This window comes from Anopheles aquasalis, chromosome 3 (genome assembly GCF_943734665.1).
Source record: "Anopheles aquasalis chromosome 3, idAnoAquaMG_Q_19, whole genome shotgun sequence".
Classification (NCBI taxonomy): domain Eukaryota; kingdom Metazoa; phylum Arthropoda; class Insecta; order Diptera; family Culicidae; genus Anopheles; species Anopheles aquasalis.
Genome location: NC_064878.1, coordinates 54,148,549 through 54,166,048, shown reverse-complemented (window position 1 = coordinate 54,166,048; position 17,500 = coordinate 54,148,549). Strand labels below are relative to the sequence as shown.

At 49.7% G+C, this 17,500-nt stretch overlaps 3 protein-coding genes across 19 annotated transcripts in view; 2 read left to right on the top strand and 1 right to left on the bottom strand.

The window, feature by feature from the left end:
- LOC126578112 (protein NDUFAF4 homolog) overlaps nucleotides 1–370 on the top strand; it is a 1,025-nt gene extending 655 nt beyond the window's left edge. For all 3 annotated transcript variants that reach the window (XM_050240388.1, XM_050240387.1, XM_050240386.1), the window contains one exon: nucleotides 1–370. This exon is cut by the window's left edge and continues 50 nt beyond it. In XM_050240388.1, the coding sequence (XP_050096345.1) occupies nucleotides 1–286 (286 nt within the window). In that variant the 3' untranslated portion in view covers nucleotides 287–370.
- On the bottom strand, nucleotides 333–7,208 carry LOC126578100 (uncharacterized). Of its 7 annotated transcripts, none has more exons than XM_050240369.1 (4): nucleotides 7,084–7,208; nucleotides 2,619–7,016; nucleotides 2,068–2,553; nucleotides 333–1,941 (listed from the first exon to the last, which is right to left on the bottom strand). In XM_050240369.1, the coding sequence occupies exons 2-4, from the start codon at nucleotides 2,821–2,823 to the stop codon at nucleotides 1,937–1,939; spliced, it is 696 nt and encodes a 231-aa protein (XP_050096326.1). In that variant the 5' UTR covers nucleotides 2,824–7,016; nucleotides 7,084–7,208; the 3' UTR covers nucleotides 333–1,936. The 7 variants fall into 6 exon arrangements, with proteins under 7 accessions (XP_050096326.1, XP_050096323.1, XP_050096324.1 ...); XM_050240366.1 differs by having other exon boundaries at nucleotides 333–1,936; XM_050240367.1 differs by having other exon boundaries at nucleotides 333–1,571.
- A 177-nt stretch (nucleotides 7,209–7,385) lies between these two features.
- The window catches only part of LOC126578092 (CLIP-associating protein), a 16,131-nt gene continuing 6,016 nt past the window's right edge, over nucleotides 7,386–17,500 (top strand). For 3 of the 9 annotated variants that reach the window (XM_050240340.1, XM_050240339.1, XM_050240335.1), the window contains exons 1-5: nucleotides 7,386–7,646; nucleotides 10,817–11,681; nucleotides 14,797–16,130; nucleotides 16,222–16,409; nucleotides 17,159–17,209. In XM_050240340.1, the coding sequence (XP_050096297.1) occupies nucleotides 11,490–11,681; nucleotides 14,797–16,130; nucleotides 16,222–16,409; nucleotides 17,159–17,209 (1,765 nt within the window). In that variant the 5' untranslated portion in view covers nucleotides 7,386–7,646; nucleotides 10,817–11,489. Of the gene's footprint in view, nucleotides 7,647–8,081; nucleotides 8,126–10,816; nucleotides 11,682–14,796; nucleotides 16,131–16,221; nucleotides 16,410–17,158; nucleotides 17,210–17,500 lie in introns of those variants that run through there. The other 6 variants (XM_050240343.1, XM_050240341.1, XM_050240338.1 and 3 more) reach the window with 5 other exon arrangements.

The window sequence follows — 17,500 nt, the reverse complement described above, 5'->3', positions numbered from 1 at the left end:
CAATCGTTCCAGTGTCGAGGAGTACGAGTTCGGACACCTGGAACCGCGAACGATCACCAAAGGACGCTGCACGTTGCGGCAAGCGGTCCAGTTCATAGGGAACCACCAGACCGATCCGGAACAGTGGACGGCGGCCAAGATTGCTGAGTACTACCGCATGAAGGAACCGCTAGTCGTGGACATTCTAACGCATTTCAAATCCTTCGAAGTGCATTTACCCGACAAAAACCTCGAACGACGTCGGCTTCTTACTCGCGCCACGGAGGGTTCCAAACAAATAGAGTAAATTAGTCCGAGTCTAGTGTGTGTTGAAACGGTCCATTGCGTTGCGATTTCCGTTCTTAAAAATATAGACATTTATTGAAATTTATCACAGAATACATATTTTTGGTATGACGAAAAGTATGACACACTCGAGAGATGGAATATAACGGAACCCAGGAGCTGATTCGAACCGAGCAAAATGGGCGGGAGAGGTATGGGGAGGAAAGCCCTTCCTTCCGATGTATCTGATGATGATGATGATGAATGGGGGGTTTGGTGGTAGTTGGATGAATGATTTACATGGCCGTTCGCTCGCACGTCACGCTGTGTTTTATGTGCTCTCCCGTTTCCAAATTCGGTTGTCCGCCTCTATAAGATGATATGCGCGCTTCTTAAGATGCCTAGTAACGGACGCGTATTATTATGGTTGATGATGTGACTGTTCTTCTCCCCGTCTCCTGTGATATTTAACATTATTCGACCGCGTTCGCTTCGCTAATCCTGTTCGCTCTTTCTATCGCATTATATAAAGGAACCTCTTCTATTTATGTGTGTTGCTCTGCTCTGTTGCTTCGTGTAGTGGTAAGGATTCTTACATTCTAGCTACTACGATTCTCTTTCCTCCTACTCCATCATCACGCTCAGCACTTTGCTCAGCCGTGCTCTCGGCCTACTCGGTCTTGCCCGTCGTATATCTAATAAATTATTGTATTTTACCTTTGCTTATGCTTCGACGAAGGAAGATATCGTAAAGTCTCTGGCGGCTCGACAAGATGATCGAGGATCATCGTAAAGTGCTCTCCATCGCTATCGCTCTAGCTACCTCAGTTCACACCGTATGATCCACTATGATTCTTTCATTACAATTCACGATTGCCCTTGATCCGTCTCCCTGCTGTGTTCTACACACTGTTCTCTTCATACTTTATCTTCCTATACTGTGCGGTTACTTTGACTGAAATCAATATCAAATCGATCGAAAGTAGATCTCAAAGTCTTTGCCCCCCGTAATACGTGATATTTGGTGCCATATGGCGCACTGCTACGCGACTAAATTCTTGTTTGCTTTTTTTTACATCCGCTGAGATCCTGCAGCAAATCCTGGAGAAATGATGTTAATTAAATCTGTTTGTGCCTTCTCTTACAGGCATCGGGGCTTGGTGACGGTCAGTGGTCACGGTACTCGGACGCCTGCTAGATCGCCCAGACGCGCCTGCGAATCTCATACAGTAGTTCTTTACACGTAGTTAAGGTTATCTCTTTGGCTTTCTCAAAGTCGGCCCGACTGTGGCTCAAAGCCTACTGCACTTTCGTTGTTGTCGGAGTTGTTTGTTTGAAGGGGGCGGTTTGGGAGGATGTTAGTAACACACAGGACACACAGATTTGAGGTGGATAAAGAGAAATAGAGTATGTGTGTGAGAGAGAGAAGAGAGAGAGAGAGAGAGAAAGAAGAGAGTATCGTTACGCACAATGATAGTGATGGGGGAGGATGCGATGAAGTACATTTGAACGGGCGGGAAGGTGTCGGAACCGGGATTCTACTCGGGGCAAGGTAGAACTGAAATGCGATCGTTTCTCCTACCACGCAAGGATCTTAACAGGTGACCGTTAATGATCGAATGAGAGAAGGAGTCAACTAAACCAGGATTAGGGTGGAGGGCTCAACAGTCAACTACTCTGATCGGAAAAGAGAAAGAAAAGTTTAAGAAAGGAATGAAACAGAAATATAACAAAATAAAAGCGGAACTCTGTGGAGCTTCATCGAAGGGATTTAGATCAAGGGTGGATCATCGGAATCATTACCTAAGACCACGTCTTCGTAAGCCGGCCGGCGATGGTGGCGACCGCGGCGGGCCTGGAACCGTTGCCGCAACCGGGACCAAAGCTGCGTACGTTTCGCCAGCAGCGCACTGCCAATCATGATCACAACGAAGGCCAGCGGGATCAGTACGCCACTGAGAATGTGATGGGCGCCGGCCGGTTCTCGCAGTGGAAGCTGATCAGCATTCCCCGCGCTCGAACCCGCTGGTCGATGGTCCTTGCCAGGCGAGCCAGCACCACCGCTAGCACTGGCACTGTCGTTGCTGCTCTCATCCAGCAAACAGTATGGCAACGAAGAGGAAGAGGCACCATTGGTAGAGGTTGGTGTTGCTGCTGCTGCCGGTGCGGCAGTTTGGCCCCCGTTGTGGAAGGCAGGATTCAGTTTGTAGCGGAACATGCAAACGCACCGGCCCTTATCGCAGGATGCGTTCGGTGGACACTGAAAGAGCACATCTTCTTCGCAGGCAACTGCTGGAACGATGGGGAAGATTAGCAAACAGGGAAGATGGAGATAAGAGACAACCAACACGTACTGCTACTGGTGTTCCTGCTGCTGCTATTGTTGAGGTTCGCCGCTGCGCTACTACTGCTGGCGGCGGTACTGTTGTTGGCGTTCCGGGCGCTCACACTGGCACTGTCCGTGGGATTACCAGCGCCAGTTTGAAGGAAATGCAGGCCAAATACGCCACACCACAGCAACACCACTACCAACCGTCGTCGCTTCGAAGTCACGGCCATATCGCAGGAGGCTTTGTTCGGACAAGAAGGCGTGTGGTCCAAGGATCTCGTGGTTTTGATGGTAGAACAGCGGCGTTTGTTTATTTCCTTTTCTAGTCTACAACGCGGCGGAACTACTGCAGGAAACCGCACAATACCGGGAGCAGGTGAAACCCGGGCACTACAGACGAACTGGGTGATAAACGGTAAGCTTCTTATCCTGCTGAGTGTTTTCGTTATCGTTATCGGGAAAGAAAGAAGTTTCTAGCTTTGTGGACTCGCCGTCCATCAGTCGCGACATAAAGAGAAAAGATGAAAACCGTGGGAGAGAGCGAGACAGAGCGGACGGGCCGAGTGAAATGGCAGATGCATGAGGAGACGCGCGCGTTCGCATTCCGAACGCCACTTGGTTTAGTGGGACTTGTGCGGGAGCTGTTGTGTTGTAGTAGGATCGCACGCAATACGCAAGGTGTATACAGGGTTTTGCAAGTAAAAATTAACAAGTAAATTAAAATTTCGAAAGTAAATTGAAAAAACACACTTAAGCCAGGATACACGAAGCGCAAACTCAGAGTTTAATGTCAAAAAGATTATGCTTATGTCAAAAAGATCTTGCATAGTGCAATTGCAGGCTTTCTCTCACAACCCAGGCGTCTTTTCCGAATCTCTGGCTACTGTTTCAACATGGCGTATTTTTATAGCTCTCAGTGCCTTTCGATTAAACTTCATCTCGTGCACTAGGTATGCCGTCACTACGAGCACTCCTGTCACCTTGACTAGCAGGTAAAGGCCCGCCGCTGCCCAGCTGTTCCACTTCCTATCCGCCAATGCTTCGGCTATTATTAACATACACAACGCAAAACCGCCCGCCATTATCATTAACATTACCTTCACTACCCCCACTTCCGCTACCGCCAGCGTAACTCCGTACCTCTGTTCGACACACGCTTTCCAATCCTCGCTTCCAATATTCCATACACACAACGCCTCATTACATACATCGTCTAACAGTTGAGCAGCTTCACTGTCTTCGCTCTCTCCCGTCATATCTTGCAACAGCGTCTCCAATTCCCCTTCAGTTATATTACCCCACACCTCTTGTTGCGGGTGCAGCCCTAAGGTCAATTTGGAGGACCTTTTATCTCCGTCCGTTGGGTATTCCTTCACCAAGACCTTCAACAAACGCCACAACTGGTTGCTTTCCACATATACCAGATTTACATCATTGGAGACATTATTCTTTTTTGAAGCTTCGATTTCTCTGAAACGAAACTCTAAACGCTTGATCGCCTTCATTGACGCCTCATCTAAAAGTACGTCCAAGGTTTTGAAAGCTTCGTTATTCAGAGTGTATTGAATGTATGTTGCAAGCTGCTGTGGGTTTTGTTCCAGGAACCGTCGTATTTTCGAACGAAACTGTTTGCACAATGACTCACAACTATTCAGAAAGATATCCACAAATTCTGCCCCTCTTTTGGCCTTTGACACGAGGAAGTATTGTTTCATGTATTGGTTGAAATATGTTGACTCCACATCATGCATTAAAAAGTACCGGGCAAAAAAATAATAGCGAATGCTTTCATGAATGAATTCAAGGTTCCTTTTCGAACTATCGCCTCTGATTGAATTACGACGTACAAAGCCATACACCACAAGATTTTCATATTCTTTCTCATTCACTTCCTCTCCACATTCTATATCATACGCCAACGAAGAATGCTGTTCATAAAAATATTTCTTCGGCAGCTGGATTGCATTATATATGGCACTAACACTTACGGGTTTCGAATGCACGCTACCGAAACAACGCATTGCTGAATCAAACCGTGTAGCGATTAGTTCATCATAAAGGGTGCCTACGCCGCAGTTATCGGCGATACGAGACAGAAAAGAGAGCAAACCAGAGTCATCAAGGTCACATATCAAGGACCCCAGATCCTGTCCAATTGTGGGAAGTTGGGAAAAACGATTGTACAGCGAAAGTTCCCCAAGGACATCCGCGATAGATGATGTATAAAAATCAATTCGATTAAACGATGCCTCAAGTGTTCGTTTCAATTGCATACTTACAGCGATTATTACCGTTAATGGTCTTAAGTCAATCAGTTTTTGGATAACGGAAATAATATGACCTCGCCACGATTCAGCTAATTCATCGAGCTCGTCAACTGCAACATAGAGCTGTTGGATCTATGCCAAATGCTGTACCACTATATCCTTGATAACATCACTGGATGGTGTAATCTGAAGCAGTTTTATGAAAATATCCCACCCGTTAAGAGGCACACTTGCTTCAAGCACTTCATTATGCTTGGCACAATGGGCAGCGATTATTTGAGCATTAAAGAATAGACAGATAGCATCGCCCTCGTTTAGATGATTTGCAATTTGTAAGAGATCGTTCGATTTTCCTTGGCAGTTCGGACCTATTATGACTGTGACACGGTTCTGCATTCGATCTTTCAATTGTTCGTTCGTGATCTTTTTCTGCTGATCATCTATCAGTGTGCGGTAAATATTAAGCCGCTGCTCTGGCACGTACAGATCGGATTTCACGACTATTGGCGACTTTAAGTTAAACAGTTCGGCACGGCTTTGAACAGATTGAAATTGCTCTTCAACAATTTTTAACGGTAGGGTTCTGCCGTCGAGTCTCATTTGCAAATGCTCAAATTGTGCAAAGTCCAATGTAACGTGTTCATCCGAGAGCGTATCTTCAAATACATCATCATCTGCTGTCGCGCTGGTTGATATGAGGACAATTCGTTTTACTTTCTGGCGCAAGTTTGTCAGGTTCTGTTGATCCAGTGAGTTAACACCAGTCACTACTAGGGTGCCAATCTCACTTGCGATGTGAGTCTCCAAAATTAGACTCAACTTGTCGTTTACCAATGGCACATGTTTTTCCATTATTACAATGCACGTGCTGATGTTGCGTAACTCCTTTTGTACACGGTACGCTGTCCAATCCAGAGCGTACGGTGCAACGATGTTTAGCAGATGATCTTCTTCTTTTTGATCCACAAACTCCTTAAGGCACTTTCGTAACTGGAGCGAGCTTTCTTTAGTGAACAACACTCCTGATATTCCTTGGGCGGTATATTGTTTTTTCAGTTTGATTAACTTAATGACAGAATTTACTTGGTTCCGGTCAATGTACCGATCAGGCTGAGCTTTTTTGTTCGCAATTTGCTTCGGAATTAGATACTTTTCAAACAGCTTTTCATCAAAATTGTCGTCGAATAATCTGTCAAGTATCTTCACCATGTCTTCTCCTTTCGGCACATTTGTGTAGTATCGAAATGCTTGGAAAAACTGTGCAAGTGTACCTTCATCCAAGATTCTTGTCTTCTTATTATGCTCGTACCGGTGCTCGAACTGGTCAGAATCCGCTCTGGTATTACTCCAATTCTTCTGGAGCCCAAATAGTTTTTCTTCGAAGGTACTATCTTTGAATTGTTTTAGGTCGAGTTGATTTTTTCTCTGCTGCAATGGACACGCCAATTGAAACTGTTCACGAAATGCTTGCACTTGATTCGATGCCGATGCTAAGAATTCCGGATTCCCCAACAGAAACGCTTCGCGAAATCTCACTTTATCCTCCTTCATCCTTATCGGCTTCTAATATTTCGCCTGCCAGCCTATTCGCAACAGCATAGCATATGTACTCTGGACAATGCTTGGATTCAGCTTTGGGGTTACAAATTATCGCCCATTTCCAAGCGATATCGAACAATACCAGCGTTTTCCAATCTTCGATCCGATACATGTTACTGATCGGACCCAGTGATTGCAACGGTAATCGAGTATCTTGGCACGGTTGTAGAACGCGTTTCGTTGACTCGTGGATTCCTTGCGAGGTCCAGTAGATTACTTCGTTCGGGGCACCATCCTTTCGAAACTGTGGCGACTCAAGGTATGAGGCGAACGATCTAATATACTTTACAATACCTTGCTTCATGTCGAACAGATCATCCAGGGACATTATTTTGGTGGAATTTAGTACCTGCTTTGCCTGAAAGAAGAAGAGACCTGGTGTGGAACCCTCTTCTTTAACAATGACGTCATCCCACGCACCGTAGATTGCATCGTCCCCTTCGTACAGGATGAAGTATTCCCGATCTTTATGCTGGTGGTACATGCCGATAAGGTAAAAGTAAAGATGTTGCTGAAAGTCCACACCATCCTTGTTCGCTTTGTTGGCCATGATTTGACTAAAAACAGTAGTAAACGAGCTTTAGGTGTGAAAAAACCTTCGGTTATTCACCCACGAATACTTACGGTAGTAGGTATCTTTGTTCTTATCAAATTTTGCTCCTATCAACGACGCATATGCCTTGCGCTGGTTGATTCATTCACTGGAATTCGCATTACAAACACCGGCACCCACTAACTTATCATCGATTATTACCCACTTAGTCAATTGCAGATCGCGAAACTAATCCGGTGCGCATGCAACTTCCAGCACTGCAACGGTTCCGGAATTTCACGGGCGAAGTGCGGCGAATGAAGTATTGAACCTCCGCTCTTGTAAACACAATGGAACTGGCGTCCAAAGAAAACAGGGCGAAGCGCAAGCAAGAAGCAGTCCAAGAGGCACCGTCGTCATCCGTTTTCATCGTCGTCGTTGTCGTCGCTCTCGGGTTCGATCCACCACCCAACCCGTTATCCGTAGGTGGTTGTTTCTTTTCGTCCTCGTTTTTCACACGGTACGGTGGGCCACGAATTTTCTTTCACGGGTGGCCGCGGTGAAACGGAACCGAGCAAAAATGTTGTCAACCGCTGCCGCGCCGAGCGGTCATCGTCCAGCGGCCGGAACAACGCGTGTGTGCTGCTGATGATGCGTAAGTGTTCTCGCGCTGTGAACCGGGCTGGCCATCGTCAAATTCCGTCGATTCCATCGTGCACCATCCAGTAACAAGTGATTTTCCATGTTCCCGGAGAACGGCGGCGACAGTGTCGCAGCAGATGCTGGTTCGGCGGCGCACCCCTCCGATCAAGCGTCATCCCCCGGTCATTTGTTGGTGATGTTGGCCCCCTTTTTTATTTTGGCAAATGTGTGTGTTGGCAGACAGGCAGGATGTGCTTCATCGACAGCGAAGTCAATAATCGAAGGCAAATTCCTGCACCAATCCCCAATATCTCGTCCTTCCATTTTCATTCATTCCTTTTTTTCCTCCTCCTTCCTTCTTTTGTGGCTCGTCTCCTGTGTGCGCGATGGTGGTGTGTTGTGTTGCGTGATTTTTCCTCGAAATGTGCGTACGAGCAGAGCCCTCGCGGTGGCGCTCGCCTGCTTGTGTGTATTTGTGGCGAACGCGTAACGGTGTGTGTGCGTGTGTGCTGGTGCGCGCGTGTGTGCCCGTGAAAGGTGTCTCGCCCCCCATTTCAGCCTCCCCCGGTGTGGAGCATTCGATGTAACATCCGAGAATGGGGTGCAGCTGGGAATGGAGGATGGATGGAGGGCTAATTCTGTTCGCAAAAAGCCATTTGTTCTACGTGTGGCGCCCCTTCGAACACCCCCCCCCCCCCCCCCCCCCCCTTTCAACTTTTCCGGGACAGTGTGGCTCATCTGCTCCCCATCAGCCGGTGGGGAGGGGTGACTGAAGGGCTACTGCGATGGCTGATGTTGCTGGTGATGATGTGCTGGCACACCACAACCACACAATCGCGCACGGCCTGCTGCGCTGCTGCTGCTGTTGACGTTACTGACTACTGCGACGGCTCTATTTCTGGAGAAATGAAACGACCGACCGAGGTTACGCATTTCGGGTGTTTGGTCCGTGGACACGGAGGGCACGCAGCCCCCCTCCCCGGGGAAGACCAGGAAGAAGCAGCAACAGCGCAGAACCTGGGCCGTGGGAGCTGGGCATGTTCTTTCATGTTTCTTGCATTTCTCCGTCTTCTCTTTGCGGTCGTTAAAGGTGGGGAGACCTAATCAAGATGGTGGCGACGCGAAACCCAATTCCCAGCGGGCCTCTCGCGATGTACTGTCAAAATCCAACCACTTTTTGGACATCATCACATCGCGGCAGCTTCCATTCGTCGCTACGTGCAGTTCCGGACGAGGGACGGAAGTGATACGCACAATGGAGTGTACAACATTCATACTGATGCAGCGATCCGCGTACGCACGCCGATGAGAAAGGCTGCGAGAGAGAGAGAGCAACAGCGGTTGAATGAATTATCATGAGGACATTTTGTCAATAATGCACTCGAGGAGAGAAAGAGAGCCAACCGTGGGGTGCGGCGGTGGAGTAGGTGCCTACTAGTAGGCCATCCCCTGCTGCTGCTGCTGTTGCTGATGACGACTACTACGAGTAGGCGTTGTTAACACGTACACGCTCATTGTAGCACGCGCTGGGTGCAAAAATAAAACAATTGTGTGCAAATTGCTCTCTGGCCGCTCGACAGTGGAACTTCACGCACGGCAGCCGCGGCAGCGGTGGTGCGGATGCGCGTGTGGGTATATCCACTGGACCCTCTCTTGAGAGAGAAAGAGATGGTTCCAAGGAGAATCCGCCACATACACAGAGGCACACATGCTGTGCAATGTTATGCTAAAACACCACCCAAAGGAAGTGCGGAACTTTGACGGACAGTCGGAGGGGGGTGTGTTCAAGTTGGCCGGCGCACAAGAATACGTAACACACGTCCCCAGACACCAGTGGGAAGGTCAAAGCAGCCAGCGGAGGACACGAGTCGGAGTAACTAGAATGCAACCACCTGGAAGGAAGCAAAACAATGAGGCTCGTGCCCTATTGCTCGAGATCCTTCTCCACTAGAAGTTGGTGGTAATCCAAGTAGCCTTTGGCAGCTTCAAAACCACAAACATGCTGCATCAAACACGCACACACAACACAGCCGCGAATCCGGCGGGCGGGAGGTACCGGTTTGTCAAGGTCTTATGGTTCTCCCCCCGCCACCACGGGATGGCCAACAAGCGAGTTCTCGGTCTCTCTCTCTCTCGCTCTCTCTGCCATCTTGCGCACGATGCGTAATCGAAATGTAAATATTTATTTCCAACGATTAGATCATTCCTGCGGCAGCCGCTGCTGTTGCTGCTGCTCTGACCGATGGATTGTCAAAAAAAGTGGCAGAGAGACCTATTCGCAAGGCGACAGAAGAAGCCGCGCACAGAACGGCACCATCCTAGTTAATTGCCTCGAGAGGTGACAACGACGGTGGTGACGCCGTGTTCACCGTGACACTGCGAAGGTGGACAGCGCTTAGAGATCGCAATTGAAGGCAAACCACCAAAGCGAGGGGTAGCAGCAGTAGCATGATGTAGACAAGGCTACTCTCTGCCCCGTTCCCCGCAAAGTGTGAAGATGTCATGTGTTGAGCCTCTCTAATTTGTTTGTCTCGTCGCGTTCGCGTACCTGATTGTTGCTTAATTGATGATGCAATGCTCGCGTCGGCACCCTTTTCCTGTTGTTGCTTGTTGCTCGTTGTGTTGGATTCTTGCGGGGCTCCAGAGATAAACAAATCAATATCGAGGGTGACAGAGTGTGGGATCACGTATTGGAGGGGTTTATGAACAGGGGTCATGGACTGCGGAAGATAAGTGCACAGTGTGCCTTGCGTGATTGATTCGCATGCGTACGTAGGGAAGGTTTTTTTTTAGTAAGTGGTTGGGCTTGGTCTGTCCTTCTCAGGGAGAATCAAATTCACTGATCGTAGCAGGTCATGTCCAAAATATTGAGATCATCGCTTACTGCGCTTTCAATGTAGCGAACCGCCAAGTATTTCTCAGAAGACATCGAGAATTCTGATGTCCTTTATAGACTCAAGACAGAACTAGACAAGTTTCAGGTTCTTATGTTCAGATCCGGAAAACTCCGACTTCCGAAAAACTTGAGCCTGTCTGTATCGGCAACCCCAAAATGAAATCTTGCCAACTCTCCATTAATAGATCACACGGGGTCCACCACGCATCCAATATTCTTTATCTTCACTTTCTACTTGTCTCTGCACCGCCATTTATCTCCGTTTGTACCCTTTTCTCTCATCGCAGCCAGCCCCCCCCTTTTTCGGCGACTTCAAATCTCTCGACGTCACTAAAAGTGAGCCCAAGTTACTCAGGTTACCCATGATTGTGTCCGGCAAAGTGCCCCTCTAAATTAAGGTGAAAGTGCGCCCGCCATCCGGTAGTGTTCGGAGTTCGGATCATCGCCGCCATATATCGGACGCAGCCACCGCGCCGATCCGGAAGAAACCATCCGCTTGGAGGAATACAACAATAATAATGATGATGATGATGGTGTTGTGCCACGGTTCGCGTGTCGTCTGCGCTTAGGAGAGTTGAAGTGAATCCCAGGATCATCTCCGGAGTGCGCAATAGGATGAGGAGCAAGGGCAGGAGAGTGTAACTAGACACCAGCCCCATTGGTGATCATCAAAGTGTATCCTGGCGCGTCTACTATCGGCAAAGGGGAGAGCGGAGAGTGAAAGACGAAAGTAGTAGTGCCACGTGCAAAAACGAACCCCCGGAGCACCAACCAGCAGAAGAAGGAAGAGGGCAGTGGTGGTGATGTGTTGGGGGGAGTGATAATTTTATATAACATATATTTGTGACCGGTGTTGCGGTGTATTTTGGAGACGGAAAAGTAGGAGAAAGGAGGACATTCTTGTAAGCAGAGAGAGAGAGACCGGGGCCGCGTATCGCGGACGCCACCGCCAATCTCACGATGGCATACCAGAAACCGGCCGACATCGACGGCTACGTCACGCAGATGGCCAAGGCGGATATGCGCGTGAAGGCGCAGCTGGCCGAGGATCTCGTGCTGTACCTCAGCGACTCGGAGAACTCGATCGAGTGTACCGATCTCGGGCTGCTCATCGATGGACTGATTCCGTGGATGACCGGAAGTCACTATAAGGTAAGCCCAGACGTTTCCTTCCCTCTGTCTCTGTCTCGCTCGCTCGTAGAACAATTTATGACAGCCACACCACCGTCACTGGGGGGGGGGGGATCCAAAAAGGGGTTCGCGATCGTACCGGCACGCACACATCGCGGTAAGGCGAGGCAAAACGAGAAACATTTAATGGAGTCCCCGGTACACTGGCTGGCTGGTTGCTGCTGCTGCTGCTGCTGCTGCGACCGCGACTATTATGGCCACCATCGATGATGCCACGAAAAGGTTGCCGTGGTGGTGGTTACCTGAGAAGGTGGCGCCTGGAAGAGGAGGAGACGGTGGTTACAAGATGGTAGGCGCACACCAACACCCCCGGCTACCAACGGACGATGACGACGACGACGACGACGATTTGGTTTGAGCTTTCATTGTGCGTTCGATCGCTCGATCGACTTCCAGCACTTCGCCCTCGCCTCCCCCCCGAGGGGGGTTCTCAACCTTCGCCGACAGACTGCGTCTCCGTCCTTTCCGTTTCTAGCGGCCCACATCGATCCGGCGCCCGCGCTCCGACTTCAACTGCCGGGCTTGGCTCCATCGTGTGTGACGTGATCTTGTCTGGCCATATGTTTGCTCGCGGGTCTTGAATCGACCTTAGCCTCTTGCACCCCCGTATGTGTGACTGTGTGCGTTCGAGAGTGCTGACTTTAATGCTGCTTCTGCACACTGATATGGAAACCTGTCCCCCGTGCGGATCGGATCGCGGTGACGGCCTTAGTGCGGGCGCGCACCTGCGCTAATTCCAACGCCTCCTTCGATCCGCAATGGATCAAACGAGATGAAGAAAGCCTTTTTTGAAAGAGTCAAACAGCAACCATCGATCGCCGTTTGAGGTGCGAGAAACTCGGGCGAATAAAGTGGAGGTTTCTGCGATGAAACAGATTTCAATTCATTCACACCCGGACCGCACTCAGCTAAGCTGTTTTTTTTTTCTCTTGTAACTGTATGTGTATCCGCCTGCCGTGCCAATTTCCGACAACCTGGACAGTCCGTAGAATAGTCTCTTCTCTGGAATGTTACGAATTCGGTTGCTTCTCGAATGCTCATCGACAACGCCTTCATCTGACATCCAAGTAGTGCACGGTTGGCGTTGGTTTGGCATGTGCCACGGTTTTGTTTCGTGTCGCTCATTCAATCTTGGAAATTCTGCTCCAGACCATCGAATGACCAACAAGAACCCCGTAGAAATCGGACAGCTTTAAGAAAAAGGTAATGTTTTTGATTCTCACGATGAGATGGCGTCACGCAGTGCTCAATGATGTCCGGCAAGCCATTTCGATTTAACCCTCTGTGCGCCCTCGTCATAGGCCTTCTAGGTACGCTTTTTTTTTACGATTGTAAGGCCAAGGCGCGCAAAACACGTACGTGGCACACGAAAACAGCTCGCACGATTGAGTCACACCGTTCGAGGGGAGTTTGCTGAAACAAAATGGTTTTACTACATCTGTAGCGAGCCACACTATTAAACACCTTGAGGACCGCCAGCTCAGTAGGAGTAATTCGTGTACTTGCGTGCGATAGATATGGGCTCTATGCTGTGCTGTCGGACGCGGCGTCGTGGCTGATGTGATGTTCTCGAACGCTCTCTTTATCGCTTTATGATTTGTTATCATCAATGAAAACATGTACCGCACTCCGGCCCGCATTCTCGCATGCCCACGGAGCTTGCTTCGATTCTCCCCACATCAAAAAATGTCGAATCGATTCTTGGGAGCGCACGCAGCGTGATTTCGATCGAAGCAATCGCCCACCGATCTCGGTACAAGGAGCTCTTCTGGAAGTGTTCTGTCAAGCGTAACTCGTAACCCATCACCAGAAACTTCTTGGGGCTTCCTGGGGTCCATTTGTCACCACCAGAGGATAGAGCAGCAGACCCCCTAGACCCCTGGTGATCGATCATGATCACTCCCTCGGTGGGGTTCGAAGTGCACTGTTTGTTTGCTTCCTGCTCCCCGTCACATGTCATTGCGGCCCAACCCATATATGCTCCTGGTGTGTGCGCGCGCGCGCGCCCGGTCGGTCGCGGGTCATCGATCGCGCATCCCAAGCGCATCGCGCTGCTGCTGCTGCTGCCGCTACTCGCGCTGTGTTTATGATGATTTGGTGTTTTATGGGATTTTGCATCGCAGCACTCTATGGCTGCTGTGCTCCTGGTGCTGCTGCTGCTGCTGCTCGGCGTGGCGCTATTCGCCCACTTAAGCCGGGGTCATATTTATAAATCAGCTCAATTCATTGGAGTTTCGCGTGGATGGCGTGGGGGGAGGTCACCTCGAATGCAGCACCAGCATGTCCCCGTGGAGTGAAAATTGTGTCCAAAGATTTGGCTGCCGTTGTCTCTCTACATGGCCTCTCCCCGGTGCCTACATGGATCCAAATGGGTGTTGCACGTTACAGGGAGTCTGTGTTGACTCGTGCCTTGCCTTTTAACTGACCAACTAAGCAATCGCGAGGCCTCTGTGCGTCACGTGGAGGTGAAAGGAAGGGGCATTTGCGCAACTTTGTCAAGCGTTGAGTGAGAAGAAGGTGCAGGAGGTATCATTGGTTCAATTGAAGGAAATGGACACCGCTGTTGCGCTGCTGCGTCACTGTAATAATCACAATAATTGTTGCAATGGCAATTTTAGGGGCATTTCTACGACCCAATTTTTGGTGGCCCGTTGAATGCGCGGCTGCCCTGTCGGCCTACGCATAACACAAGATCTTTGCTTGATTTTGATAAGCACTCTTGACGAGGGCTCGTGCTTGCCGTAACACTCTCTAGCATCAACTCCGTGAGTCATTCGGTATTTCTATGCTGCTTCCAGACGGGAGTATATGTACGATTAGAGAAGGATAACTGATAAGACAAAAAGTTCACCGTCATATATTTTGTCTTATCTACATGTAATCGTTTCAACGAAGGTTCGTATCGTGTACGATCGCGGATAACATTGACAGATGAGGGCGTAGGGTGTGCTGATGAGTAGTGTACTCAGTAGTGCGCCGCTCTTCCCAACCAATCGCCCAATTAGTGACAGAAATGATGATTAATTTGTTTCTCTGTTCTCATTTGTCTCTTGTCTTTTCTCCCCCTCCCCTGCAGATTGCACAGCGCGCCCTGGAAGCGTTCACCGAGCTGATCGTACGGTTAGGGCACGATTTCAACGCGTACACCTCGACCATACTGCCGCACGTGATCGACCGGCTCGGTGACAGTCGCGATACGGTGCGGGAGAAGGCACAGCTTCTGCTGCACAAACTGATGGAGTGCCGGGTCGTACAACCGCAGACACTACTGGACAAACTGAACATCTGCTTCAAGCACAAGAACGGCAAGGTGCGCGAAGAGTTCCTGCAGACGATCGTCAGCACCCTGAACGAGTACGGCACGCAATCGCTCTCGGTGAAGGTATACATCCCACCGATCGTCAGCCTGCTGGGCGATCCGTCACCATCGGTACGGGACGCCGCCATCCAGACGCTGGTCGAGATCTACAAACACGTCGGCGATAAGCTGCGGATCGATTTGAAAAAGCGCGACGTGCCCCCGACCAAGGTTGCGACGCTGGAGCAAAAGTTTGACGAAGCCCGAAACGACGGACTGTTGCTACCGTCGGCACTGACAGCAGCCACCGGTGGCATTGGTGGTGGCGGTCACGACGAGCTGGACCGTGCACCGGTGGTCGAACGACCGACGCGACTCGTCAAGCGCACACCATCGGCCACACCGCGGAAGCCACTGTACGAGACGCAACCACAGGGATCGTCGGGTGGTGACGCGATGCTAGCGGCCGGTTCCGTCTCGGTCGAGGTGTTCGAGGCATCGTTCGAGAATGTGCCCCAGTTGACGATCTTCTCGCAGCGCGATATGGATGAGCACATGAAGTCGATCAATACGCTGATCGGTGACAAGAACGTCGACTGGGAGAAGCGAGTGGATGCGCTGAAGAAGATCCGATCGCTGCTGATACTGAACGTGCAGGCGTCACCGTCGTTCGTGCAGCAGCTGAAAGATCTGTCGATCGCGTTCCTTGACATCCTGAAGGAGCTACGGTCACAGGTGATTCGCGAGGCGTGCATTACGCTGGCGTACATGAGCAAGGTGCTGAAGAGCCGGCTGGATCAGTTCACGATCTACATCCTGCAGGAGCTAATCAATCTGATCCAGAACTCGGCCAAAGTCATCTCGTCGTCGGGCACGCTAGCGCTCAAGTTTGTGCTGCGCTATACGCACGCACCGAAGATCATTCCCATTCTGACGCAGAATCTCATGCTGTCGAAGTCGAAGGACATTCGGAGTACGCTGTGCGAGATGCTGATACTGCTGTTCGAGGAGTGGCCCACGAAGGCGCTCGAAAAGCACAATAGTTTGCTGAGGGAAGCGCTGAAGAAGGGCATCGGTGATGCGGATAACGATGCACGTCGGCACAGTAGATGGTAAGAGGCGGTACTCGGTACTGTTCTTGGTGATGACAGCACAACATTAATCCCTTTGTTTTGTTTGCTTCTTTCTTTTCCAAACCACCAGTGCCTTCTGGCTGTTTCGACGACACTTTCCCGAGCTGGCCGATAGCCTGTACGGTTCGCTTGATATATCGACGCAGCGGGCGCTCGAGCGCGAGCGAGACAATCTCGGATCGAACGGTACTGCCTCCATGAGTGTTAGCCTGCGTGGCAGCAACAGTAGCTTGAACTCTGTCTCTGGTGGGGTGATAAGTATGTGTTGAATGTTTTCATCATTATTCATCCACCCAATTCCCGTTCGCCTTTCCCGTTTTCCTCAACCCCAAACCCCCCCCCCCCCCCCCCATTCGTTATCGTCCTCATTACCATCATCGTTCATGTGCGTCATGCGATCCCCCCGGATACGTGATCCTCGCGACATTGCACTTTTGGTTTTGGTTTCTAAATCATCGGCATCGGTTGGTTCTAATCAGGACCATCAAAATTATCCCCTTTTTTCTTTTTCTTCTGCTCTTTCGATGAGGATCGGTCTCCTTTTTCGTGCTGTACCCCGCATCTCTGATATCTTCGCTTATTATCCTTATGAAAAACCACTACACTCCACCACCACCACCATTCCATTTTTGAATGGACTACGCTGACTCACTGGACACTCTACTTTACATCCGTTTTACTTTTGTTTTCGTTTCAATAAATCCACCAAATCATCGTGCGCGTGTTGTGTGCCATGTTCCATCAACGCCACCTCTCAATCTCCATACCCTCTCATCATATGGCACGTGTGTCTGCGCGCGCCCGCTCGTTCATGGGCAAATTATGTCCTTTGGCACAACAATAATTCGACAATTATTTAATAACGAAACAAAAAATCAACTGCATTCAACATCATCACAACAATCACCACCAACTTGCTCTACCAACACCACCACCACCTACTACTACCAACTGTACGGCGCGTTTCACGCGTTTCGGCACCAAACTCCACCTCGCTCCACCAACAGAGCGAAGGCAATCGTCCGGTTTGCGAAGTCCGGCCGCCGCACAACCACCAGGTAATTGCTGTGATGCTTGTGTCCTTTTGCGAGCTGGGAACACTCTACTTTCCAGTAGCGTACCAGTGTTCCACTCGCTGGTCACTGCTACAGGTTTTAAGGCTTACTTAATGCGCACCCTATTTCTTTCCATTGTTGCTTTCTTTCGGTTTTGATTTGAGTTTTCTTCGCTTTTCTTTCCCGTTCTGTTGTGAGAAGGGTGATCCTTCGGGGTTTTAATTTTTTTTCTCTTTTCTCTCATACGATTTATCGATTGATTGGTCACTTTCTTTTTGCAAGCTTTAGTTCTTT